The following is a 27,603-nucleotide window of genomic DNA, read 5'->3' as shown; positions in this document are numbered from 1 at the left end:
GTCACTGAAGGCAACAACGTGACGTCAGGCGGTTTGGATTTCCTGGCGGGACGCGTCGTACACGGACCGCGTCTTCTCACCGGGAGCGAGCGGCCGAGTCCTCGGCGCGGACATGGACAGCGTCTTGCTCAGAGACAACCCGCTGCTCGTCCCGCTCAACCGGGACAAGACGCTATACGACGGATTCATCACCGTGCAGGCAAGCTAGCGGCTCCTTCCGGTCCCCCCGCGTCATTCCCCGCTGCCCGTCACGTGAGCGGCGGAGTAAACGCGCCTAACGCCGAACGTCTCGGAACATGCGTGTTATTCCCGAGCACCGTACAACCCCCGTGTCAACATGTCTCGGGTAGTCGCACTCCGTGGGGACAGGGGGGGACAAAGACGCATCCCGACCAAGTAACCGTGTAGATTCAGACATACTCGACATCCAATGAGTCCCAGACATTTTATTTTGGGACATGTCCCATGTCCGTTTCTAGCTGAAGACGCGTTTCTTTAGCACCGGGCTGCGTGCTCGCATGGCCGCTTACTAAGAGCTGCTGTGACCCTCACAGGACCGGGACTTCCGACTGAGGGTGCTGCTCCCGGCTGCTGGAGGACTGAAAGGTGCCAGGTAGGAGCCAGGCGTCCCCGTCCCGTCCCCGTCCCCGTCCCTGTCCGTGTGTCTGTTGATGCTCTACTCTGCCTTTGTTCCTGCAGGCTGCACTGCTGTTGGCAGTTGAAACACCTGTTGCAGGGCTACGAACACGTAGTGAAGCAGGTAAACGCCGCCTCCGTCCCCGGAGACACCGGCGCTGTCCTCCTGTCTCCGTCGGATTGATTGTTTCTTGTTGCGTCATTGTGGCCCCTTTGTGTTTCCTGTGTTTCGCCCGTCAGCGTCGCCTCACTCGGAAGCAGAGGGAGAAAATATTTTCCACTGTTGTAATTAACGTGGCCTGTAAAATGTCCCTGTTTGTCCTGCTGCCCCTCAGGGTGATTTGGATGAGATTGATATTTCACCCCGAGCTGCAAAGTTCATTATTTTCACAGCCTTTAAGCCATCATTAATTATTGAAGGTGCTGGCAGCCCCCATTAATCACAAACACCGTGTTTGATTTGAATGGCTGGCTGGAGGAAGAAGAAAGAAATCGACAGTGTCACTTCATTACCCCCCCCCCCCCCATTCAAGGGTGTCTCTTCTCTCCCGTTTGCCTCCTCAGAGGCTGCAGCAGTCGGCTGATCTTGTCACTTTCGTTCTGGAGCTGAAGACCGTCCTGGTGAGGGGGACAATGACACAGTGGCTGCGCGGCCACTCTGACGCTGTTGCCGTGGGAAGAGGAAGTCAATGGGAACCTTCAGGCGCCATCACGGGCCTCGATAATGAGCCACACGTGTATATTTTGTCAGATTAATGAAAAGTCATTTATGTGCCGGCCAGCGAAGGACGGCCCTGATTCAGCGGCGTCTCTACTTGTTTGCTTCTGGGATGAAGACGGATGGTGCACCAAATTCTAAGCGCTCCCTCTGCTGTTGCAGGAAGTGTGTCTGAAAAGCTGTCCGGAGTGCCGCTCCATCCCCCCCCCCCAGTATTACTCGCGGCTCATCTCTGAGATGGAGACCCTCGGGTGGAGCAGGTAAGTGACTGCGCTGGAGCCGAAACACCATGACGCGTCGTTGGAGGCTCAGGGCTTTTATTGTGAAAGGGAAGAACGGAAGGAGGGGATCTGGTCTCTGGGAACGTTCTAAATAAGGATCCTCCGTCATGTAGTTTTAAAAATACATCCACAAATACATCCACAGCTCAGAAAAATCCTTCTGGAAAAAGGAGGATGTGCCTCTTTCTGCTGGTTATTATTCATGACACAACAGGACAAATTCTCAATGCGTTGGCTCGAGCAAAAACTTCCATTTCCCTTTTGTTCTCATTAGAACTGTAATCGTGTCGAGCACGGAGGTGGGCCGGGTCAGTCAACCCTTGGCCATGGTTTGGTGAGAGCGGGCTGGGTGGAGAGTGCAGCAGGCCGACATCAATCCCAGCGCGTCACCCACACGCTTCGTTCTTTCCTCACAAACGCTTTCTCCTTGTGACTTTGGAAGCTTTTTACCTACCTCACGGTGCTAAATGAGCCTCCTGGACCCGCCCGGCTCCTGTGATGGGGGTGTGCTTTGTTAAAAGCTGTGCAGACAATAGCGTCTTACTTCATGCATTTGCATCTCCTGCAATAATCTGTGATGGAAAAATCCCAGTGTTTCTTTTTGTGGAGGAAACCGGTGCATTGGCCTATAAAATGACAGCATGAAACTCACTCACTCCTCACTAGTCCCTCACTTCCTCACTCTCACTCACTGACTTCCTCACTACTCACTAGTCCCTCACTTCCTCACTCTCACTTACTGACTTCCTCACTCCTCACTAGTCCCTCACTTCCTCACTCTCACTCACTGACTTCCTCCCTCACTAGTCACTCCTCACTCACTCCTTCCTCACTCACTTCCTCACTCTCACTCCCTCACTTCCTCCCTCACTACTCACTCATTCCTCCCTCACTACTCACTTCCTCACTCACTCCTCCTTACTTCCTCACTCACTTCCTCCCTCACTCACTCCCTCACTTCCTCCCTCCCTCACTACTCACTCCCTCACTCCTCACTCACTTCCTCACTCACTCCTTCCTCACTCACTTCCTCACTCTCACTCCCTCACTTCCTCCCTCACTACTCACTCATTCCTCCCTCACTACTCACTCCCTCACTCCTCACTCACTTCCTCACTCACTCCTCCTTACTTCCTCACTCACTCCCTCACTCCTCACTCACTCACTGGCACACAGAGCATCAGCTGCATCGACGGGTCCTTTAAGATGAGATGTAGATGAAACTGCTCCACAGCACATTAAGTGCAGATTATAGTTTCAAGTGGCTCACAGTGAGAAAAGTGATCAAATACTTTCTAATAGTGAACAACAAGGCAACGTTCCCAGGATGCTTTGCAAGTGCAACTCTGCGCCGCGTACCGTTTACCTCAGAATTAGTACGAGCAGCTCAGAAGCCAGAGACGAAGATGAACCCATATTCTCAGCTGGTCCGGCTCCGGGACCCACCAACACCCCTTGATGACAAGCCGCGACCCAAATCGAGGAACATTCTCAACTTCTCAAATGTATTTAATGAAAATATGGTGCAGTTTGAACCTGAGACAGTATAGAGACAGAATACGTAAGCCAACAAAAACCAAACAGCCAGCTGTTAATTCTAATTCTTATTTTCCCAGGCAAAGGCCTGCGACCCATTAAAAACGAGTCGAGAATCACTGCTTTAAAAGGTGTGCGTGTTTTCCCCACAGGTAAGCTTAACATGTAACGTGTCTGGCTATAGAGCCCCCCCCTCCCCCCCCCCCCAGCAGTCTAAACCGATTGGAGAGTGTGGAACAACACGTTAACAAATGGCTCTTAATGGCTTCCTTATTTTTAGTTATTGAGTTCTAGTTAAATCCAGGTCACATTTAATAGCTGCGCAGCGACAGGCCCAGCTAATGCTGCCCCCCTCTCCCCCGTCGGGAGGAGAGGGGGGTTAGTGGGAAGATATCTTCTCTCCCCCAGCTCGGATTAAGTCTCCACTACGACACTCATTTTCCACTTTCCTATTAATGACTGCGGCTACAATTATGATATTAGCAAAATGCAAATGGCTTTAATTGAAGACTCTCAGGTCTGACTGGGAGGGGGGGGCTGGCTGGGCGACGGGGGAAACGGGCGAGGTGCCTTTTGGTGTCGCGTTACGGTTGGAGGCTTTATACTCCGTGGGCTCAACCGCCAAACGCTCGAGATCCGCTTAGCCTCTTAATTGGGATGGGCCCGTGCTAATAGCCACCAGGGGCTGTGCTGTCTGCTGATTGGGCCAGGTAAGTGTGTGTGTGTGTGTGTCACCGACCTGCCACAGCGTGGTCATCTTAATTGCCGGGAGACGGCACGCCATGTGTTAATTAATGGAGGAAAACGAGGTCAAGTAGGGCGGCCGCCATCACTCCGCCCACTCCCCCATAATCACACGCCAGGACTGGATTCCTAGTGAGAACCTGCTAGTTGGCCCAGTCAGACCGCTAACGGGCTAATTAGTTAGCGTATAGCTGAGCCTGCGCTTTGTCAAAGCGTGGGTCTCTTTAATGCGTCGTCTGGTGCCTTCGTTTTGCTTGTGAAGCGCTTCCACCTCAGCGGCCATTAATCAAGCGTAGAGAAGAGGAAACCTTCGGCTGTGGAGCTGCAAATGGGACGCTGTCATCAGTCTTCCCCGCAGGACGCCTCGACTGTCCCGCTGTTTCCATCAGGGCCGGGAGAGGAGGTGCTTGTTTGTTAGCGCCGACCCTACTGGATAAGTCTCACTTTCCCACCAGCGTCCCCAAGTAGAACTTTAAACTACTCGCACAATTCAAAGGAAATATAGTACATTCAATTAAATACTGTTAGATTCCAGTGATAAATAGTTTCAATTATTGTATTTAATGAAATAATGTATAAGTATTTGAATACAACAAGTGGTCATGTACACTGAGCTCGCACTAGTGACCCCCCCCCCCCCCCCAGCCAGACAGACCGGTTGGCTTTGGCTGACTATTCCACCCCCCTCTGAAGTTGTACACCATGGGGAAAGAGCGCTAGGACGCTCATTTAATTCCAGGTGGCTTTAAAAGGTGTTCTGTCTTTTTTCAAACCCTTTATAACACCAAGCAGACAGCACTTCATTTAAACCACTAAATGTCACACGTCATGTGTTCATTCCGATGCCGCCACTTCCTCCACCTGCGTAGCTTTCTGGGCCCGCCCTCTTTCTGGGCCCGCCCTCTTTCTGGGCCCGCCCTCTTGGTGTACCTGGGGGTACCCGGTTTCTATTAAAGAAGGGCCTGATGGGCGTGTTAGGGGAGTGTTAATCTGCACGCGGTTTAGAGGGAGTGGGACACGAAGGCGCCTGAGAGAAAAGGGGCGAGCACGTGACCCCTCGGCGCCGGTCGCTTGTAGCGACACAGACGCACCATCGTGCCAAGTGTCCCATCGGACCGTCACCTCCCCTAAAGCCGAGTTTATGCTTCAGAGCGACGCAGCCTCCTTACGTGTGTCGAGACATTTTTCTTTTTTTCCATTTTTCTTGGGACGCAAGGCTGTGATTGGTCCGCTAACTACGTCCTTTACCGAGTCTCACATTTCCGCTTTCATAGCCCGATACGGCCATTATTAAAAGAGAGAGAGAGAACGGATCAGATTGAAGAGCTTTTGTCTGAAGAAATGTGTAAATATGAGCGCTTATACGAGCCGTCATTGGCGGGTTGTAGAAGCGGGTTGGATTCACGGAGGGAGATCGCCGCTGGTCTGCCGGTCGAGAGGAACAAAGTTGTGGAGGAAAATACGGGACAAATGTGTCAATGATGAAAAGCAGCAGTGTCGATGCACGGGGCAATAAAGTCTATGATCAATAAATAAACAAATAAATAAATAGACGTGACTCTCCAGGTCGTCTTCAACTAAACACGTCACTCCGCCTGTTGTTCTGGAGGTGAATCGCTCTGCAACACACGCAGGACTTTACAAGCAGGAAGTGAAACCAGTGCGTCGACGCAGAAACACGCGCCGCCTTTAGTGTGTCGGCCCCGCTTGCATCACTCGGTAGACGCGCGTGTGGACGGGAGGAGCTGTGGGGCGGTTTGACTGAGCAGTAAATCGGACGTCAGCGCGTTCGGATCAGCTGAGAGTTTCTGCCCCCGGCCTCACAGGTTCTCATTAGCTGACGCCAGCTTCAAAATGGGAACTCACCCGAAAGTGAACTCTTCATGTGACCGGTCAATGTGATGGTGACTGTAGACCACGGGGGGGCTCAGTTTCCCAGCGCGGGCTTTATTGACCCAGAGAGCCAGTCCGTCCTGCAGCATCCCAGCAAACCAAAAAACTCATGTCAACAAAGGAAATCTTTTTACGCCTCGACAGAACAATACAAGCCCGTCCACGAGTTCACCTTCAACAAGCTCCATCAGTGAGTCCACCCATCAGCACCGCCTCGTTCAGGGTCACCAAAATAAATCCACTACAAACACGGACCTCAATGATGACCGGGACACCTGCTACTCAACATGGATTAGTGATAAATAGATGATCGATAAATAAATGTTTATTTATGAAAAGAGGTCTAGGGGGGGGGGGGTCCAGCAGCCACGAGGCCCCCAAGAGTCCCTTCCTCATAGTCCCATTTCAAAGGGCTTGTGTTTAATACGGGATTAACTGAATGGACACACAACGCTCACGCTTTTATTCGGGGGGGTCCTCCACCGCGTTGCGATTGCTTTTGTGTTTAAGGGATTCGAGCAGGCCGTGGTAACGCCGTTCCGATGTATCCGTCTTGGGTCAGTCGGTGCTGCGTGTTGATCTATCGTGTCCGCAGGCTGCTCTTCATCGACACCGAGTTCCGGACGCTGAGACTGAAGGCGGAGGACTCTTCAGGACGGCAGCACGTTCTCACCGTCAAGCTCAAGCCTAAGGTCACACACACACACACACACTGTCACTGTGGGGCTGTCACCATATCACATTGTTGTTGTGCGATTATTTATTGCGATATAATTGCATTTTTCAAACCATTTATGCTACTGAAGTGATAATGACAATGTAATAGCATAGTAATAAAGGTACGCTATTTCAAGCTAGTTTTATTTGCCAGAATAGTTAGACATTAGAATAATATATCCTAATATAAAATAAATAAGTGCAAGGGACAGTGAGCGGGCGACAAAATGTGTCCAGAGGAAAAGCGCTCCGCGGCAGCCGGGGGGGTTTAACGGGGCTTCCACCGCCGGCAGGGCGAGACGGAGCGGCTCGGCCCCGCTAACCACCGGCCCGAGAGGAACGCAGGGCGGCGGTCCGCCCAAAGAGGCGAAGGAGCCGCCCGGGGGGAGCGACAGTAGTTGAGGTTGAAAGGCTGGACGGATGGTTGTTGTTTTGGGAGATTTCACTGCTCTTCACCTGCTGACGTCTGGATGCTGAATTTGCTGATTCGGCGGATCGGCGCCGAATCAGCGGATCGGCGGTTCACTTCTGTGCCGCCCAATCTGGGCCACGCTGGGGGGCTGCAGAGAAAACGCAGTGACTGAGATGTTCCACAGATAAAACATCTCCAACTGCTACACAGTACTGCTGGGCTGGGGGGGGGGGGGCACTCTAATACATCCCCAAAGCATCAGAGGCGAAGCGTGTTTGCGTCCTGGAACAGGTACTTGGTGTCGGTGGAGTTTAGTGTTGGCTTGTGGACGGATGGAGACCCGGGTGTAGTATTCAGAGGGGGGGGGGGGGGGCTTTGCAGACGTTTTCTCACAACAAATCAAAGTAAGTCATTAGGACGCAGAGTTGGATGTTCCCCCCTGAGCCCCCCAGTAGCTGGCAGGGTTGCTGTATCTCCCAGTGGGCGCGGTGAGGTCGTGCTTACCGAAGCCCAGATGACCCCACGCTGTGCCCACCTGGCCCCCCTCCCCCCCCTGGCACCAAGTCCTCCCTGCTTCCACCAGATCCAGCGCCAGGTCATCCCTCACCGCTCACAGCCGGGGGGGGGGGGGAGCGAGGAGGAGGAGGGGGGGAGGACGGAAAGTTCTATCAGGCTGAAGGTGAACACACAACATGTCCTCAGCCGTCCATGAGGACAACGTGTCCAAGACGAGCCGCGCGGATGTCTCAAACCTCCATTCGACGTGGAGCTAAAGCAGCTCCTCTCCTAATCGCTGCATTGACTGTCTGGACGGCTGCCATAGCACTTTTAGGAGGTTTTGATTTAAGCTACGTCACTGTCTTCTCCACCCACAGCACCCTGCAGAGGCTCCTGAATGCTCGGCTGACCTGCCGGTCCCTCTGGCCATGACCTGGACGCCCCAGGTACGGACACGTCTCCAACGCCATGCTCTGTCTGTTGGCCTCCATAATGGTCCTCATCGAAGGATGTCCAACTATTTGGTGCTTTCTGTGTCAATTCAAGACCGAGACGTGGAGACGCCTTCTAGGGTCCTGTCAATCACCGTAGACCCGCCCTGCAGCACACCCGCTCCCCGTTAGTTTCATGTCAGTAAATGAGGAGAAGATTTCAGTCATGGCCTCACGCCTCTGCGGAGGTGATGGTGGACAGACCCCTCGTGGACATTTGAAGGCCACGTTATTAGGTTTCGTTCTCGTGGAGCCGCCCGACGTGGAGAGCGTTGATTCTCAACGTGCCGATTATTGAGGCTCAGACTGCGATTTAAGGGCTACACAAACACACTTGACTTCCCCTTGCTTAATTTGGCGAAGCACTCGTCCACCTGGCGTACGAGGACGCTGCCTCAGCCCCTCGGTGAGTCCGCTGTAATTGGCATAAGAAGCGCTTTGATGTGGAACCAGCTGTGCGCTCTTTGTATCTCTTTGCTTCCTCGTTATTGTTGTTTGCCGTCGTGCTTCTTTCACTCCAGCTCGGCTTTTCATCTCTGTCACTGCTGCCGAGTCGGCGTGTCGCTTACTCACTGACACGCACACGCACACACACACGCACACGCACACACACACACACACACACACACACACACACACCCCTCTGCTGCGTAGCAGCACTTTCTATGATAGACAAAGTGACTGCTAGTGTGGCAACGGAGAAAAACAAGGTGTGTGTGTGTGTGTGTGTGTGTGTGTGCGTGCGTGTGTGTGTGTGTGTACAGTGCTGCCGTATGGAGCCTGTCTGCATGCTGGGTCGCTGATGGATCTCTCCCACACTGCAACATGACGTGTGTGTGTGTGTGTTTGCTTGCATCTGTGCAAGTGTGTTGTTTCTTTTTGGCTCGTGTGTGTGTGTGTGTGTGTGTGTGTGTGTGTGAGGGGGAGAAAGAGAGAGAGGGGGGGGGTTGGGGGGGCTGCTGTCTGTCGGCAGACCTGACATGTTCATTTGAATGAGTAATTATTGCCTGCTCTGTTGCAGGGCCAAGACATGCCACTCTGTGCATGTGTGTGGAACGAGAGTGGGAAGAGAGACAAACCTGCGTGTGTGTGTGTGTGTGTGTGTGTGTGTGTGTGTGTGTGTGTATAGTCTGCTACCACAAAAGACACACGCACACAAAGGGGATTTTTAACAACTTAAAAACCGCATGAATTAAGGTATCAACAAGGTATCTGTATGATTTTTTTTTTTAATCTGTAAATGTAACTGAGTACAGGAAAGCGTGCGCACACGCACACGCACACACACACACACACACACACACAGGTTTGTGTGTGTGTGTGTCGGGGGGGGTTCTGCGGTTAGAGAGAGACCAGGAGAAAAGGTGACGTGATCTTCCCAATAAAACATGTTGGATGTGTGGAGCCTCGGCCAATCACCATTGAGCTCTGGAGCGTCTTCATTCAGCAAACCGTGTTTTGCTGCTATATTAATGCCCCAAACATCCCGCTGGGCCTCCGTGTCAGCTGAGGAGCAGATGAGCTCCGGGTCGCAGCCTTTCTTCCAGCCTCATGTTTTTCTCACAGAGCTTCTTCCTCTCTTTCCCTGCATGCACTGGGCTCAGCGTAGTTATCCCGGGCTGTAAGCATAATCACGCCACTGGCATTAATTGGGCTGTAATTGCCGCGGCTCTCAGCACCTGGGCGATGCTTAATTGTGTGCACTGTGCTGGCACAATGACCCATAATTTTTGGTTCATTTTTTCCACCTAATTTTTCCCTCTCATTCCATCTGTATTGGTCCCTGACACCTCCACCAGCCTCCTCTTCTCGTGTGTGTGTGTGTGTGTGTGTGTGTGTGTGTGTGTGTGTGTGTGTGCGCGTGCCTGCCTGCCTGCCTTAAGTTGAACTAGTTCTACCAACTGGTCGACTATCGACCATTTTAGTTTGTGATGTGATAATGAACTTCGTCCTCCTGTCAATCATCACTACTGAATATCCCAGAGCGGTGCTGGTCACTGTTGGGTGCTGGTCACTGTTGGGTGCTGGTCACTGTTGGGTGCTGGTCACTGTTGGGTGCTGGTCACTGTTGGGTGCTGGTCACTGTTGGGTGCTGGTCTGTTGGGTGCTGGTCACTGTTGGGTGCTGGTCACTGTTGGGTGCTGGTCACTGTTGGGTGCTGGTCACTGTTGGGTGCTGGTCACTGTTGGGTGCTGGTCACTGTTGGGTGCAAGCCTGTTGGGTGCGGGCCTGTTGGGTGCTGGCCTGTTGGGTGCGGGCCTGTTGGGTGCTGGTCTGTTGGGTGCTGGTCACTGTTGGGTGCTGGTCACTGTTGGGTGCTGGTCTGTTGGGTGCGGGCCTGTTGGGTGCGGGCCTGTTGGGTGCGGGCCTGTTGGGTGCTGGCCTGTTGGGTGCTGAAAGGGATCCGATGCGGCACTCAGGTGCCTTTAATGTAATAACCACGTGTGGTCCTATAGACGTCTATGGGGAAATGACTTTTTCTTCCTGTTGCTTGCGGTCCAATGCTAAACCAGGCTAGTCGTCTTCTGCCTAAAACACTGGCATGTAACATAAAATGCAGAATAATTCACAGAAATGAAGCCAAATGTGGTTTGCGGCAAGTGACCGCTGTGCTGCTTCTGCTCGGGTTGCTTCAGAGTACTCTGGACCAGCTGCACAGACAGTTCCTGCTGATCCTGGAGTCCCTGAGCGAGTTCTGGGACGTCCTGGACCAGATTGACAGCAACACGTGGATCCTGGAGCCGGAAAAACCCAGCCGGTCGGACACCATGAGGCGGATCGCCATCGGTATGAAGGAGCACACATTGTGCACCGCGGAGTTCACCTCAGTCCACGTGCTCAAAACAATGTCCATACGTTTGTGTTTGCAGGAACCAACGTGTCCATCAAAGTAGAGGTGGATCCCAAACACCCTCGGATGCTGCCGGAGTGCTGCCTGCTGGGAGCCGAGCACGGTGGGGCCCCTGACAAGAGTCCCACACACTAACCCTGACCTACATGAGGACGCAGGTCCCTTTCTAACAAACCGATGTGTCCGGAGATGCTGGTAAATCTGTGAGCGCCGCGTCGCCACTTCAGGCTGCTTCGTCTGCAGAACGCGGCGATGCCGGCCCCCGGGCCCCCGCGCTCTATTTAAGTCCCCGTCACTTGTCGGCCATTGTTTCTGTAAACCCAAGGTTGTGTGACTCGTAGCCTGTTGCCTAGCAATGCGCCTCAAAAGATATTGAACACATCACACCTCAGCCACCCAGACGGGAGGCAGGCAGCGACCCTCAAATACGAGGGGGGTCGCGCATACATATTGCTTTGTGCATGGAGGAGTAACGGTGAGTTCATATCTGCAGGAATGAGGGAGGCCGTTTAACGCGGTGCACGCTGGGACCCTTTTGAAGACGGTCTGATTTTCTCAGAGCTTGTACAGTGAGGAGCATTTGATACACTGCTGATTTTGCAGGTTTTACAAAGCATGGAGGAGTTTGTAATTTGTATCATAGGTTCTTCAACTGTGAGTGAACAAATCCAGAAGATTACATTGTACGATTTTTAAAAATATCTATTCATTGCATGACATGTATTTAGTAACAGTAACAGCATCCCAACGTGAAGCAGGGAGGTGGGATCATTCTTTGAGGAGGCTTTTCTGCAAAGGGGACATACCGACTGCACCATATTGAGGGGAGGATGGATGGGGCCTTCCCTCAGTGAGGGCATTGAAGTTGGGTCCTGGCTGGGTCTGAACCCGAAACACACAGCCAGGGCTCCTAAGACTCATCTCAAGGTCCTGGAGGGGCCTCGCCAGAATCCAGACCTGAACCCTATAGAAAGTCTTAGGGAGCTGAAGGATGTGGAGAAGGTCTGTATGGAGGAGTGGGCCATGCAAACAAAGGTTTCTGTAGCAAATATTTAAAAAATAAAATCCTACTATGTGATTTTTGTGGATTAGTTTTAGATTCAGTCACTCTCCGTTGAAGAGTACCTATGATTAAAAATGACTCCTACGTGCTTTGTGTGCAAACCCTGCAGTGTATCAGATACTTGTTCTCCCTGCTATATATTCTAATAATGTACATCCTAAGTGTGGATGGAATGCCATACAGGGCGTTTATTGCTGGTCCCCAGACTGAAGGCCTGTGTTGTGTTGTTGCAGCGGTGACTCCGCTGAGGAATAAGCTGAACGCCAACATGCACCTGTGGTAAGATTCACATCACACAACGTGAAAGAGCATTTTTAAATTGGTTTAAATGTTTTCTTTTGTAAAACGTTGTGCTTTTCTTTTTTTTTTAGTTTAGTGGATTTATGTTTTATCGGCTCAGTCTGTGACTATAAAGTTCTAGTGGACATGTCAAAGCTCTTAACAAAGAACTGTCCTAGTTTCCCACCGATCAATGCGTCACACTATGCATGACTCCCATAGCTGGAGTACACACTTCACACCTATACTACGTGTTACAGCCTGCAGCAGTCTGCAGCAACGGATTTTGCAGGGCTTGTTAAAAAAAAAGATGTGTGTGTGTAAATGAATCGTATGCCATGAACACGTGTCACAGTAAAGTGTACCAGACAAGAATATTCTAGTATACAATGTAACCGTATAATATGAAGAAGTCTGCACCTCATTCAAAAGAAAAGTCTCTTGGTCCATCAATGAAAGGAAGCGCACACACACACACACACACGGTTGGTTTCTGTGTTGTGTGGATTCTTTTGCCTGCAGCATGTTGTCTAGTTCCACGCTGACTGAGTCAGAAGTAGAAACCAAACCAGTGCACCTTGTTTCCTGACCTCTGAGGAGCCTCCACCCACCGCCCTCCTCAGTTTGCAGCAGAGCTGATTCCCACCAGTGGTGGAGGTGTCCTGACCGTCCCCCAGTGTCTCTGCAGGCTCATCTGCATGTGGTTAATTGGTGTGTGACGGAGCTGTCTGTGGTCTGCTGGCAGGAACCTGGACTCCGGCGTCTTGCACAACCTCCGGGATGTTTTGGAGATCGAATTCCCGTCACCCGCCACCCACGAAAAATCTGTACGTGACACGGCTGCCCCCCTTTTCCATTTCAAACATGTCCGTTCCCATCACGAGTACCTCGAGGAGCTGCGTGTGTTTACATCTATGCATGCATAGCGTTTGAGCTTGGAGTCTTCAGTGGGCGGACACACGCCACCTCCTATGTTTCTGTCCATTTCCATATTCCCAGGTTTCGTTTTTCACGGCGGGCACAAATTCTCCTTTTTTAATTGGGTTGTTTACAGACTAGATCATTAGAATAACAAAGATGGCAGAATTCAATGCACAATCAGATCGCTTTAATCACGCAAAGCTATTTATCTCTCTTATTATTGAAACACTCGTTCTTTCCCCCTCCGCCGAGGGGTCAAAAGGTCGCTGTTTATCCGCTGTCGCCACGGTGATTAATGCCTCAGCTTCATTAACATTCAGGGGAGAGCAAAATAGTTGGGTTGACCAGATGTGTTTATTTTTAAATTTTTATACCTGCCACCCTCTTAATGGATAGCTGAGAAAAAAAGAGAAAACCGGAGCTTCTCATTATGCCGAAAATGCAAACGAGTAAAAAGAAAAGCAAGCGTGACGGTGGGAAAGTTGCTGGGGGGGTTCAACACTAACTAAGTGGTTACAAGGGACCTAATCCTGTGTGTGTGTGTGTGTGTGTGTGTGTGTGTGTGTGTGTGTGTGTGTGTGTGTGTGTGTGTGTATAGAGTTTCAGCACTGAGTGTGGGATCTGCTACTCCTATCGCCTTGAGTCTGCCGTCCCCGATCAGGTGTGCAACGAGCCGCGCTGTGGTCAGCCCTTCCATCAGGCCTGTCTGTATGAGGTACGTCCTTCTCGCTGCTTCCCTCCATTAAACAACGGACATTTTCAGAAAAGGAATGAAAACCAAAGATAAAAGCAAGCAGCATAATTGAGGCGTTCTCCCAAACCATGTGACCACTACCCGATTGACCCCCGGCTGGGTAGAACCTGTCCACACTCCCCACAAAGCTCACTAGTTGGAGCCCATTCACAGAACATGAGGCAGTTTGATTAGTTTGACCGGGGCGCCCACAGGGGCGGGGTCAGCCGACTGCTTTTTGGGGGCCGATTATAATTCTGAGGTTTCCCTTCTGCTCGTTGGTTGTCGGTGGGCGCGCTGATTAGAAATTGAATTAGACGTGATGGTTGCTTGACGGTTGTGTAATTGTGGCACAGTGCGTGTGTGTTAAAGTAAAACAACCCTTGTTGTTGATGCAGTCTGGTGGCTTTGAGCGGAGCACAGAAACTGAATATGAATATTCCAATGTAAAAAACAACTAGATGTCTACAACAGCTTCATGCACTGGTTTGATTATCTGCCGTTTCATGCCAATGAAACGTTTACACCACAGCTGTAAAACTTCAAAGTTTCAATTACTGAATTTAGCCTGACATGTGGGATGAGAATATTTTTGTAGGTAATATGTTGTTACATCTGTTTAAAGTTAAATGACCTATACAAGTAGTTCTGTCTCGTATTAATTTGTCCTGTTATTGACTAACGCGCAACCAGATATTCAAATGTGTTTTTTAAAGCCAATATTCAAACGCCATTTGAGCAATTGACAGCCCCACCCTCCTGTCCCCCCACCACCCACACTCCTGTCCCCCCACCACCCACCCTCCTGTCCCCCCACCACCCACACTCCTGTCCCCCCACCACCCACCCTCCTGTCCCCCCACCACCCACCCTCCTCCGTGGTCTTCAGCCCATCATGAAATGTACAAAAGAATCACTTAAGAAAACGTGTATTTTAGACACTTGTTTGTTGTATTTTTTACACACGTGTGATGATGTTGAACTACGACTCTTCACTCTGATCTCAACTCTATCATTTGAAGTGCCAACGCTGTCCCCACATTCAGCAGCACGGCCTTGGGACACAGTGGTCCTCTGCAGTAAATGCTGTCATGTGTCTGATCATCTTCAGCAGTGAGTGTTGAAACAAGCGCTCCTCTCTCTGCCCCCCCCAGTGGCTGCGAGCGCTCCCCTCCAGCCGGCAAAGCTTCTACATGGTCTTCGGAGAGTGTCCTTACTGCAGCAAGGTGCGTGGGGGGCGCAGCGTTTTGGACAGAATGTGTTTGGTGTGTCTATTCAAATGCATCTAACGAGCAGGGTGGGGGCTGTCCTTGTGCTGTTCTATCAGCCCATCACGGTGAAGATGGCCCCCCAGCAGTGCTGAGGACACGGGGTTCATACAGCGAGGACCAGCCCCAGGAAGAGCAGGACGCTCACGTACACCAGCCGGGTCCACAGGCCCCTCCCCCATGGGCCAGCTTCCTGTTCCAGACCCCCGAGAGCGGACCCCCCCCTTTCACCAGAGCCCCGTCTGTGTTCCCAGCAGAGGCTGGTGCCATACCCCCACCCACGGAGCCCTCGCTGGTCCGAGGGGGTCGACCAGGGCTCTCGGAGCTCCGCCCCCCTGCGGTGCTGCTGGTGGTGGGGGGGGGGCCCCCTGTGGTGCGTCGCCCGTGTGTGTTTCCTGCCCTTCCAGGTGCGATCCGTCCTCTGTCAAAGAGTAATCAAGCGTTGTGTACCGGGGAGTGGGCTGGGGGGGGGTCTTTGGAACAACGAGTCGGACAACTTGCTTATTATAATGCTTGTTATTATCAAGTTATTACAGGAAATAAAAAGCTGCTGCTTTGCCATCTCGTCCTCACACCTGTTTGGGCTGATCTCTGGGGCCAATCGGGGGGCCTCGCAGGTAACAATCAGGGACGGGTTTGGGTCGAGCCTCCTCCTCCTCCTCCTCCTCCTCACTGTCATCTTCTCCATAAGCCACCACGGGTCTTGGTCTCAATGATCTGCCGGCTGCGTCGTCGCTCTGTGAGCAAAGCAGTTGATTATTGAACACGTGTGACTGCGTCTTGTGCAGCTGGTGAAGAGACACGGGACACGGGACCCACCGGGTAACGGGGGCACGCCAGAGCACACATGGAGGAAGTGGGTTGGGGTTCCCTGGGAGGGGGGAGGGGAGCATTGGCTGGTGTCAGACCCTACCTGTTGGGACCGAGGCTTAGTGGGGGGGGGTCCTCTCATGTAGCGAGCTGGAACAGGTCTGGTCTTGTGTTCTTCATCCGTGGAGGTCTGTGGAGACAGCGTTTTACTGGACAGCTGATAGTTTAACTACTTCAATCCAACTTTCCTTCAAGGAGATCACACATTTATTCAGTGCACGCGGCGCTGAACGGCCTTTATCTCCGCTGACATTTACTCTGCGCGCTAAGCGCCCACTTGTGTTTAACTAGGGATCAAACTGGCCCCCACTTTAGCGTGGAAATGGAATGACACGAGGAGCAGAGAGGAAATCAGCAGCATAATTGGAGCCACGCCAGAGAGTGTCATCAACTTCCTCAGATTGGGCCATTGAGAGGGGCGCTCGCTGGGCTCGGGGGGGGTCAAGAAGTGGACCTGGTAAATTTGAGGTGAATCACAGTCCTCCTCCAGCTTCAGACCCGGTTGACACTCACTGGGGGTGGGGTGCAGGTTAACCCTCCCCTTTTACCCCGTCAGGTAGGTTTCTCCACTCTGGGGGGGTCAAGAGACTCGACAGAGGAGACGGCCATCTTTGTGACGGAGCGGTCACTGAGAAATACTCATAACACATTGCATCCAGAGCGGACTACAAGAAGACATCAGCATGCTCACCTTCTCCCTGGCGGGGGGGTCTCGCGGCACAGAGAGGCCCAGTCGTCCTGGGCCGGCGCTGGCCAACAGCTGCTTGAGGTGCCGGTAGTCCGGCCTGTCCGTGTAGCCCAGAGTCTTCACGTAGCTGAGGAAGGACGCCAGCTGGTCTGAGGACGCAGTATCTGGACATTCAGTATCCGTCGCTCGCAGACAGACTTTCAGCTGCAATAATGCTGCATGCAGAACAAATGCTTTTTGAAGAATGGGGGGACAACGCACAGCACAGAGTGGCCGGCAGGAGGGGGGGGGGGCTGTGCCTGTGTGGGGTTCTTCCAAACGCTAAATAAGTCTCAAGACGTCTGACCTCATAGTTACTCACTAATGTGGCATCATTTGGAAGGGAAATAAAGAGGCTTTCAGTAGAAGATTTATAGCCAAGAAGCACATGACAACTTTCCTTACTTTTCATGCTTGTTTAGTGGAACTGTGGACGACTGCAGATGGGGGCGCATGTCTACACACAGGGTTCAGTACATATTTTGATTCCAAACATGGCAAATTTGGCCGAAATTAGCAGTTATACAACAGATTAAGTGATAGAAAGTGAGAAATCAAGAGCCATTCCAAAATAGAGTGCTCATTGTGAACTCATTGAAGTGGCTCCGCGTGCGCCAGAAGAGCAGGAGATGTCATTTTGTGAAGAAGCCTAACCGAGGTCCTGGCTTACCTGTGCTGGCTCCACCGACTGACAGATGCTGGACGGAGTCTGGCAGATTGTCCATGAGTCTGAGGGAAGGGAAAGTGGAGACGGACCGCTTATGAGAGGTGGAGGCCAAGAACCGAGGGGCTCCCACACGACGATGACAGCCAGGTAGGTTCCAAGAGTAATTCAACAACTTTCATTGCAACGCTGAACCATCGAAGCTTTGCAGATGATCTGGTCCACGCAGCGATAACGTCCACCCACCTCTGCTTGGCCTCCTGCACCTCAGTCGGCTTCTTGACAAGTTTATTCCAAGGCAGAGAGCCGCACAACCAGTGAAGAAGACAAAACCCCAAAATCTGGAGGTCGCCACGTCTCGATGGAGCTGTGAAGAAACAAAAATAAATACAATCTGTTTTTCTATTGTTCATAAACACGCAGACTCCATCAAAGGTATCTGATTATAAAAGCCTTTAAACGTGATTCTTTCTTTTTTGAGATCAAGAATAGTTCTGTCGGCCCTGGAACACAGAGCCACTGTCTCTCAAAGCAGATATTTCTCCACTAGAGTCAAAGGTACGACAGAAGATGTGTTGGCAGAACTCGACCCGCCCGCTCCAGAATCCCCTCGAGTCCGGCCGAACACAGACAGACAGACGCTTAGAGGGGCCCTGCTTTAGGGTTTGGGTCTGAGACAAGGACGAGAAGTCACAGGATCACTAGTCAGAAGGGTTCGTCCTCTGGGGAGCATGAAGGCCAAAACAAGACATTTGGGGGCAGACCAGAGAGACGGTCAGTCCACCAAACTGACTTCGACAATCCTTCATTTTCGGCGAGTTTTCATCCGGATGGTAAAATGGTACATTTCTGATTTGTAATTTTGGACTATACAGAATAAAATGACCTGCAGTGACTCCAGCGATGTGTTTTCCAGGTGTCGTACTAGCACACATCTCCAGACAAGAGGGGCAGTAGCTCAGTCCGTAGTGTGGACGCCCAGGCTTTGCTATTGAGGCCCTGAGCAGCGGAGCCCCCGGGGTCTCTGGCCAGAGGCAGCAGGACAGGACACGGTTGGTCCAGCCAGAATGCCTCTTTCTTCTAATTTCTTTCATGTGACTCTTGCTGCTTCTCTTTCTTTGTGCTATTCATAGAAAGCACTGACACATTATTATTTAATCTCAAATTAATTGAATGGCTCTCAAGAACAAATCATTAACGGCACCGTAATCAGCTGTGCATCTGTAACAGATGCTTGGCACCACGAGCTCAGGGGCTTGTTGGCCACGTTTAACAGGTGGAATAAGCCAATTGATGAGGACATGAGAAACCGAGTGGGACTGCCGCCGTCTTCAGAAACAGGTCTGCAGTGTGTCCGCCTACAATGGGGACAGACAATGTGCTGACCAGGAAGTAAAACAACCAATGAGGAGGAGAATAGGAGCGGCGGTTATGCTGGATGTGCACAGCGACCTACTTCACCAGGTACAATAGATACCAGGCAGGAAAACGGGTCAAGGGGGAAAGAGGCGAGAAGGATATTACCCCTCTAGGGGTTTTCAACTGGTTTTGTCCCAGAGATTTCTTCGAGTCATTCGTTGACGGGGGGGGGGGGGGGGCGGTAGCGTTAGCTAACTGGCCAACGCCGCGTTCTCTCCTGCTGTGTTAAATGACTCAACTCATCAAGCTGTAGCTAACGGGCCTTGTATGGACAGACGGACATGGACGGTCGCTGGTTGGAGCGTGCTCACCTGGGTGTGCACACGCGTGTGCTGAGAGCAGTGGACAATTGTACATGTAAAAGACACCGCGCAGACGTTTACATGATATAACGGGGAGCTCCATCAGACCAGTGGGCTGTAAAGAAGACAGAGACGTCCACTTCCTGTTGAGACGTCCGACCTAATGGCAAACAGACCAATATGCTGGACGCACGACGTCTGCTTTGATCCCGTTCATGTTTCAATCTAATCTAGATCAAAATCCAAGCTGTTACTTTGAGTGGGTCAATGTGAGCAGGTACATAATGTGACTCACTCTCAACCAATCAGAACGCTGGATTTCATCTACCTGTATTGGAAGTCATAAGTCATTATAAGACGCTTTTTAAAGCATTATGAATCATAAGTGATTTTAACTATAATCAGAGTGTGATGCATTCTGGGTTATATTGCTTACAGACTGATGGACCGTGACGAGCAGAAACATCACATCTCAGCTCACCGCTTCGAAATCACATTAAAATGGACAGCAGCACCTCCAGGTGATGGTTTATGCTGACGGGACATTTTCTGGCCGCCTGTCACTCATCGATCGGCGCACATAGAGACGTCGCCGTGGCGATTATATCGAACCGGTGGGCAGAGCGCAGCCCGCCGAGGTCATCGGTTTCCAGCCAACATCAGAGCGCTAAAGAAGGGCTGGGTGAATGCACGATGCAGGTTATGACTCGGCTAATCAGGGGACTGTTAAACAGAGACAGTGCGGGGGGGGGGGTCCGTAGGGGGGGCTGCGGGACGGACAATCGATCGCTCAACGAGGAGAGGGAGCATGTAGGCAATTTGCCAGTTAATGTGTTCCCAATATCAGCCGAGGGAGGTGGGGGGGGGTTACATGTATTGACAGAGCTTTTGCTCGGGTTAATGTAGATACTGGGGCTAAATACTGGCAGCGGGGAGCACCGGTCATTCTGTGTGCACGTCTCACAGCACCTAAGCGTACTTATAATGGCTCTTATCTACAAGTTGTAAATGGGCTTATTTGATGAAATTGCACTTTCTTGTTTCTTTGGAGTTTGTGTCCTTATGGTTGAAATGTACTTATTGTAAGTCGCTTTGGATAAATGACACGTGACGGATTGAAACACCCTCCAGGCTCAGGACCAATTCAAAAAGAACAAAGGCCATTAAAAGAAGTTTCCTTATTGCTATATATATATATATATATATATATATCTTATATAACTTTAGAATATCTATCTGCACCAAAGAAGGATTTTGTCCCATATGTTTTAAAGGATATGGAGAAGAGGAACGGTGTTCCAACACAGCAGCTTCTTTAAACCAGCCGGGTTGGGGTGTGTTTTCTACCACTGCAGAGTGGAGGGAGGACCAATGATGGAGGCAGTGAATGAGAGCCTGCTCACTATTGATTGGCGGCAGCAAAATGACAGTAAGATTTGACATGGGAAGATCAGTCAGACATGATGAGGAAAGAAGTTTTTTTGCTGTTCTCTGAATGTATTTTTTACAAAAGGGGATCTCAAAGGCAGTACCACTCGATCGCGTGCCATCGATAAAAAAGACGCCGCGTCCCACCGCGGGAGATGACCGACACTAACGATAATGGGGTTTAGCCATTCTTGCTTACTAACGGACAGATTTCATTTCCTACCAAAGCAACCCAGGCCGACTCCCGTAATGACCAAGAATGTGCGCTCGCTGTTTTCTTCATATCAACTCCTGACTATTTACCGGTCGCCCCCCGTCAGCCGGCATCGCCACGACCTGGTTAGTTGAAAAGTAGCTCGCGAGGCGTAAGTGTGGGCACCCCTGGTTTACAGGGTAGTGAGTTAAATGGCCCCTGTGATATATATTTATGTTAGTGCCTTATTATTGCGTTAATGCATTCATTAATAACGGCGACACTTATTTTGTCGGGCATTAACACCATGTTTTGTAATTCTAATCCTTTTGAGTGGATGTTCATGGATCCCAGGAGGGGGGGGGGGGGGGCGTTGATCTGTATTTTATTTTTACTGAACACCACGAAAGAAAGGTCACAGCAAGGTCGCAGCATTTCCCGGCCAGGAGGCGACGCGGGCTCAGAGCTTACCAGCTCCTCTGTGGGCGTCCAGGCTGGTGTATTCGATGGTTCCATTGTGACCCTTCTTGGGGTTCTCCTTGTACTGCTTGTGCTCCCCATCAGGACAGTATCTGTAGGACAGCCCATAGTCTGCCAGATAGACCTGCAGGACACAACCACAAACACCCGTCACGAAGTCATCCATCGAGGAAAGGGAAGCAAAGAGTGCAGTACATTAAGTGTGCACAGTGCTTCACTTTTTGTTACAGCCTGATTCCAAAATGGATTCAATTCATTTTTTTCCCACAAAATTCTGCTCATAACGACAAAGCAAAAAGGTTTGAGGTTTGTAAATCGAACATGTCACAGCTTTTGCCATGACACTGAACATTGAGCTAACGTCCATCCTGTTTCCACCGATCCTCCTTGAGATGTTTCTACATCTTGTTCAGGGAGGTGACCAAGAAGCTGATGGTCACTGTGACAGAGCTCCAGCGTTCGAGAAGGACAAACATCTCTGCTGCACTCCACACACCAGGCCTGTGTGGTAGACGGCCAGACGGAAGCCACTGCTCGGTAAAAAGCACGTGACAGCCCGCCTGGAGTTTGCAAAAGGCACCTGAAGGACCTCTGGTCGGATGGAACTCAGATTGAGGTCTTTGGCCTGAATGCCAAGCGTGGTGTCTGGAGGAAAGCAGGCCTGCTCATCACCTGGCCCATAGCATCCCTACAGTGGAGCACAGTGGTGGGATGTTCTTCAGCAGGAGGAACTGGGACACTAGTCAGGATGGAGGGAACGATGAACAGAGACATCCTGGATGGAAACCTGCTGCAGAGCGCTCTGCAGCTCAGGCTGGACAACGACCCGAAGCACACAGCGGTTATCGTGTCCCTCAGGAGAAACCTCCTCTTGGGGATGCACGGATCGGATGCATTCATCATTTTTTAATTTCATTAAGCTCTTTTCACTTTGTCATTATATAGTGTTGCTTCTGGAATATTTGAGTGTAGTTTGGAATCCGACTGTAACATAATAACAAAATGTGGACAAAGTGAAGCGCTGGGGACGACCTCACAACTCCTGCAGGTTCCTGATCATTTCAGTCCCACGACTACTTTTCAAGGGACTAAAAGTTTCTTCAGCCAATTGTTGGCGTTCCATAGAGGTCCAAATGACAGTAGACTGGCGAGGGCTGCCGGACTCCGTTTCTCATTGGAGACAAACTTTTTACTGCTGAACGCTGCGTGTAAGAATGAAATGTAGAGCGTCTGTCCCCACAGTCACCGCTTGTCCAGCTTTGAAGCGGTGTCCGTCCCAGCGCCCTCACTTGCCCCCGAATGGTCCCAGACCTCAATCTGCTTGTTCCTGCGGTTGAAGAGGAACTTTTTATGCACATAAGATCGGCTCTCCAGGGGACGAACCTTTTCGGTGTCTCTACAACACAGCATGAGGTTGGCAGCTTTAATGTCTGCATGGACGTACTCGTTCTCATGAATGTACTCCAGTACATCCACCTTGCACAGGTAGGAAACAAACACAGAAGAGAGAATTCTGATGAGGCAAATGTAATGACTTAGAAGAGACACAGATCTAGTTTGGTTAGGATGATCTTACTAGTCCTTGACCCAGCTGGAGAACGCTGGCCGCCTCCAGACGACCGCCGCTGGATTCAACGACTTTCTGAAGGTCGGTGCCCAGTCGCTCCATCACCATGAAGCGATACCTGAGGCAGAGTGACAGGTCACATGCCTTTCTTTTTTCCTCAATAACAAACCTCAGCTCCTTTCTGACATGGGTGAAAAATTCATATCGCAATTATGGCGGTTTCACTATTTTTTCCCCATGTAAACACATTCGTTCATTCATTCATTCAGCCTGAAAAGGACGGCCGGCCACCCGGACAGCTGTTCACCGCTCGCTGGCCGACTCGCTGGTGACCAGCCGTGTGTGTGGCGCGTTTTCCGTGGCCTGGCCTGTGTATCCAAAGGCTCCAGTTACCACCACATCCTCCATTTCAGCACTGATGCAGCACATTAACCCAAACAAACCCATAAAGCCAAATGCAGAGAGGACGCTGGGGTTGCTTTAACACTGAAAGGGGTCGGACATGTCTAATACCTGAGTTCATTGTGTTCAGCGAGTCCTGATCCCCAGTATGTTGGGATCCCCAGGAAGTCCAGTTTCCTGCTTTGCTTCCATTTTTGCACTGAAACAAGATTAGAAGAGAAATAATGATGCCAATGTGTTTCTACTTCCTTTTAACGTTCCCGAGGAGTCCGAAGAGACGGACTGACAGGAGCTCACCAACACAAAGCGGCCTCACTGAGTGGCCTTAGTGATGAACACGCGCTGCTCTTGTCGTTATTTCTAGGGCTGCAACTAACGATTATTTTGATAATCGATTAATCGGTCGATTATTTCTTCGATTAATCGATGAATTGGATTTAAAAAAAAAACTGCATTAAAAATCTTTAATTTCCAACCCTTTATTTTAAAACAGAACTTCAAATTCGTCAGAACTAGTTCTCTATACTACACATACAAACACACCCTCATGTTCATTAAATTATTACCATCATTGTAGTGCAAGTTAAGTAAATGCATACAGCTACAAAACAACCAAGTGCTATGAGATGAATTTAAAATGGCATTTGTAAATAAATGCATTAGAGGCCTCTTAGTTGATTTAATGGATCACCATGTGTCTCCCTTTACAGGCATAACATCAACTACCGTATAACCCACAGTATATGCGCAAGCGCACTGGACTACCGTATATGACAGCATTAAAAAGTACAACACACACAAATATATTTGTCAACATTAACCGATATGGGACAAAGCACAAAATATCAGACCACACATTGAAAAATGAATGGTCCAAAAGAGGCGAGTAAATAAAAACGTGTCTTAGTCTTGCTAACTGCTTTACCGCTGTTATTAGCGAGCTAACGCTAGCTTGATCAGCTGGACGACGAGTAAACAGGAGGCTTGTTACGGGACAACGTGGACCGGGACCCCCACGCTCGCACACCTTAGACGACTAGTCGAACAGACGTCTCTCCCTGCGTCATGTGACTCACAACAACTGCCGGCTGCTCGGCGCCTTTATCCGCAACTCATTGAGTGACGTAATAATCGCGCGACACAACGAATCAATAATGACATGCGTTGCCAAGGCTTTTAATGATCGATTTTAAACTATTTTATCGCTTCGTTGTTGCAGCCCTAGTTATTTCACAACGAGTTTAATCGAACATTCTCCTTTTCCAAGTGGAGTCTGAAGTCCCCTGAACTACAACAAAAGTTTTGTCCTTGTTTAAGTTTCATACGGCATGCGAGTATCAATGTTACAGCATGACGTACGCACCACTGCAAACACCCACAGAGAAGCCCCCAGACAACTGGGCCTGGCTCTTAACCAGCCTGGCAGGTGGTCAGGGGCTCAGCGGAGGCCCGGGCATCATTACGCGTGAGTGGCTCTCGCTCTCTTGCGCCTCTCCAAACAAAGAGCTCAGACAAGCGGCAGAGAGGATGGGTGGTGGGGGGGCAACTGCCACTGAGGTGCTTGTTTGCTTTGGCTTATTATTAATTACGGTGCCGCTGGCGGCGAAGCCTCGCTGTCTACGGCCACTTCATCAGTCAAACGCGCCGGCGGGACCCCGCTACTCACCGTTCCCCGGCTTGGCTGCCCTCTGGTAGAACTTGAGCTCCGAGAACAGGGGGCCGTTCTCCCGGGACTCCTGAATGTTACAGTGCACGCCATTAGCAGTGTAGTTGTCATGGGTTAAAGGTGAAAATGTCAAAAACAGGAGAGGAGGAGGGCGGTGAAGGGAGGTGAAGAGCCCAAAGCAGAAGAGGTCAGTTAGAACAGGACGCCGTGTAAAGCAGCAGGTACGTGGTTACTGACCAGACGTGTGAACCGAGGGTGTTCCGTCATTTCCTCACGTAAATGATCGTTTCATTCTTTTCAGTTTCTATTTCACGCAGCGAAGCGTTAACTAAATATACATATAATAGATGGTGTGACTGGGTAGAAAACGATATGCTGTGTTGCACCTGCTGTGAATGCCTTTCAATATATGTTGTCTTGTGTTACTGCACAATGACGCGGTAACTTTTCATACTTGTAAAATCCTGTCTCAGCATTTTTAGCAAAATCCAGTTTGATGTTGAATCTGGGTTTCCTGTATCGTACTGAGAGAACCACCAACGGTTAACTTGGCACTAACGGAACCGTATGATGGATGATTGGAAAGGTAGTCTGACCCTGAAGGGTGTCGGCACCCTGAAATAAAGCTGCTGTTCCCGTCTCAATGTATTCATTCAGCCACAGTTCACCAGGACGCAGGAAGGGATCAGCTACTGGCGCTGGTGAAGTGGAAGTCACGGAGAACATTGCACTCCGGCAACAAGGATCAGAGTGTCCTAAAGAAAAGTGCACGTGCAAAGGCAGGAGCGCCCAGCGCAGCAGTTTACATTCCCTTTTGCTGCGCAAAGTTCATCTTGATCATCATTTTATTAATTCAACTTCGGCGAATCCTCGTCTTTACTGAATGGAGCCTCAACGCATCACGATGTGACCAAACAGAAGCTCGGCCTCCTGCCGGTGGATTTTTTACGATGTGAGGAAAGTATGAACGCAGATTTCCTGATGGTATATTTTACTGAACATTGGCAGAAAACGGTCGTCAGTAAAACTTTCTTTCACATGTGATGTATAACGTTAAACTGTGCGGCTCATGTGCGCGCTGAACTTTGAGGGGATCAATCGCTACATATTTTTAAAAAGCATTACCCGTGTGCGTGCAGCCCACATGTACTCACCACTTTTAAGACAAAGTCAGTGTCTGCAGGAACGTCTCTGTCCAAATCACGGGAGGCTTTGAGACAACAGGAGAAGGTCAGGAAAGATCAGACAAAGTTGTGATACACAAGGTTCGGTTTCAACTCTCGTTATCCTAGAAGCAGGAAGAAGTGAACAAATCACAGCCTTTCTAAAGGCTCATTTGGAACGGGTGAGGCTCGTGTGTAACGGGTGAGAGGGAGGAATGGGTATCATTAGGATTGTAGTGATACTAGTACTACTACTATCGAGGGGGCGTCACAGGTTGTTCTGCTGGTCCACCTCTATGTGACTGTACATGGAGGGTGCGCAGGTGTCACTCAGTGGCTTCCTTACCGAGGTAGATCGTCCCGCAGCCACCGTGGCCGATTATTCCGCCGAGCCTCCACTTCTTCTTCTCGCTGTCCGTCAGTATGAAGCCCGCTGGCAGCGCTTTGGGTAACGCCCTCTTTAGTGGCGGCGCCATGACAACCACAAAGTTTCTGAAAGAAAGGAAATATTAGCTAGCGTTAGCACCAAATGGTTAGCACCGTTAGCTAATGTTAGCAACACATTTGGACAGCTAGGTTAGCCTCATAGCAATGTTAGCTAACTTATCAAGTAAGAGAATTGTAACGTCATGAGACATTAACTGTAAGCAGACACACCCACCGACCTCCAAAGACAATCAAGCTGAAGTCCCGTTGCGGCGTCAGATGAGCCTTTGGGTCGAAACGTACCGACAGACCGTAAACTGGAGTGGCAGCATTATTTCCACTTTCACAACAGCCCGGAGAGAAACAGAAACCTAACGTCATCACTTCCGGGAACTTGTCCCTCCTGCCACACCGTTCAGCCAATTGCATGCAAGAAAAAGTTTCAACAACTCACCAGCCAATTGGAAAACAGCAGAGGCGGAAGTCTGATCTCTGGTCTCTGAAATGGGACGGTCTGTCCTACGGGTCACTTCCTGCTCGCGTCATCACCTTTACCTCTGCTGCGTTTAACAGTAAAAGTCTTAAAAGCCAAAAAAGTACAAAGTACAGGTAAAGAAGATAATCTTGGTATATTTCAGGCTGAGAGAAGAACTTGTTTTAGTTATTTTAAATTCAAATGAAATCAGTTAGGCCGTGTACTTTCAGCTCAAAGTAATAATCTCAAGGCAGAGGAGATTCCATCAATACTGTCAACAAAAAACACAACAGCAAACACATTTATTAACTTGTATGCAAATAAACATAATACATAAAACCGTTACAGAGTCAACCTCTAAAGTGTGAAAGTTGAGTCATTCAAGTGACTTTTCACTGATGAATTGAATTGAAATGATTCTGAAGATCAAGATTCATAGAAGAGATTTGAAGAGTGTTTGTGTGGAAGAATGAGGCCAGAATCACACCAGAGAAATGCATTCAATGCACGCGACTACGTTCTCCATCCAGGAGGCGTCTTGTCATCACCACAGAGGCTTTTGTACAAAGTATTGAATAAATAGCAGTAAGCGTGTTCAATACCTTTTCCCTGTGTCATTTCACATTATTACACATAACTTTATTTCTGAACTTCTTTGTTTGGGTTTCTTTGTATGTATGTATTACTTGGGTTGTTACCAACATCTGGTGAACATTTCATGCAATAGCTCCTTTGGAAATATATTTACTGGGAAAAATGGTGACGTGTTCAATACTGTTC

General features: G+C 50.1%; 2 protein-coding genes across 11 annotated transcripts; one reads left to right on the top strand and one right to left on the bottom strand.

The window, feature by feature from the left end:
- On the top strand, positions 1–15,602 carry fancl (FA complementation group L). Of its 7 annotated transcripts, XM_078104512.1 has the most exons (14): positions 1–199; positions 555–613; positions 700–760; positions 1,201–1,257; positions 1,517–1,614; positions 6,404–6,500; positions 7,813–7,881; positions 10,563–10,713; positions 10,797–10,880; positions 12,074–12,119; positions 12,865–12,946; positions 13,639–13,755; positions 14,928–14,999; positions 15,101–15,602. In XM_078104512.1, the coding sequence occupies exons 1-14, from the start codon at positions 113–115 to the stop codon at positions 15,134–15,136; spliced, it is 1,116 nt and encodes a 371-aa protein (XP_077960638.1). In that variant the 5' UTR covers positions 1–112; the 3' UTR covers positions 15,137–15,602. The 7 variants fall into 7 exon arrangements, with proteins under 7 accessions (XP_077960638.1, XP_077960637.1, XP_077960641.1 ...); XM_078104511.1 differs by having other exon boundaries at positions 14,928–15,111; XM_078104515.1 differs by lacking the exon at positions 1,201–1,257 and having other exon boundaries at positions 4–199.
- On the bottom strand, positions 5,844–26,827 carry vrk2 (VRK serine/threonine kinase 2). 4 transcript variants are annotated; one of them, XM_040178852.2, is made up of 14 exons: positions 26,588–26,827; positions 26,269–26,414; positions 25,914–25,969; positions 24,760–24,829; positions 23,205–23,292; positions 22,701–22,809; positions 22,508–22,600; positions 21,116–21,248; positions 17,549–17,669; positions 17,309–17,367; positions 16,603–16,748; positions 15,955–16,041; positions 15,617–15,778; positions 5,844–6,495 (listed from the first exon to the last, which is right to left on the bottom strand). In XM_040178852.2, the coding sequence occupies exons 2-14, from the start codon at positions 26,396–26,398 to the stop codon at positions 6,490–6,492; spliced, it is 1,260 nt and encodes a 419-aa protein (XP_040034786.2). In that variant the 5' UTR covers positions 26,399–26,414; positions 26,588–26,827; the 3' UTR covers positions 5,844–6,489. The 4 variants fall into 4 exon arrangements, with proteins under 4 accessions (XP_040034786.2, XP_077960636.1, XP_040034783.2 ...); XM_078104510.1 differs by having other exon boundaries at positions 26,584–26,773; XM_040178849.2 differs by lacking the exon at positions 5,844–6,495 and adding an exon at positions 14,704–15,462.
- Positions 26,828–27,603: the final 776 nt, after the last annotated feature.

Source organism: Gasterosteus aculeatus, chromosome 6 (genome assembly GCF_964276395.1).
Source record: "Gasterosteus aculeatus chromosome 6, fGasAcu3.hap1.1, whole genome shotgun sequence".
NCBI lineage: Eukaryota > Metazoa > Chordata > Actinopteri > Perciformes > Gasterosteidae > Gasterosteus > Gasterosteus aculeatus.
Note: the sequence above shows the minus strand (reverse complement) of the source record. Positions and strands in the feature narration are given on the sequence as shown.

What these genes read in the sequence shown, in the direction of transcription:
- fancl (XM_078104511.1), top strand. Translation starts at nt 113, where the DNA reads ATGGACAGCGTCTTGCTCAGAGACAACCCGCTGCTCGTCCCGCTCAAC. An exon ending in TGGAGCTGAAGACCGTCCTG is followed by an intron (nt 1,258 to 1,516) that starts GTGAGGGGGACA and finishes CTGCTGTTGCAG; the next exon opens with GAAGTGTGTCTGAAAAGCTG. An exon ending in CCGCCACCCACGAAAAATCT is followed by an intron (nt 12,947 to 13,638) that starts GTACGTGACACG and finishes GTGTGTGTATAG; the next exon opens with AGTTTCAGCACTGAGTGTGG.
- vrk2 (XM_040178850.2), bottom strand. Translation starts at nt 26,729, where the DNA reads ATGACGTTAGGTTTCTGTTTCTCTCCGGGCTGTTGTGAAAGTGGAAAT. An exon ending in GGACGCCCACAGAGGAGCTG is followed by an intron (nt 17,670 to 21,115) that starts GTAAGCTCTGAG and finishes GTTTCTTCACAG; the next exon opens with CTCCATCGAGACGTGGCGAC. An exon ending in CTAAGCCTCGGTCCCAACAG is followed by an intron (nt 15,779 to 15,954) that starts GTAGGGTCTGAC and finishes CTTTGCTCACAG; the next exon opens with AGCGACGACGCAGCCGGCAG.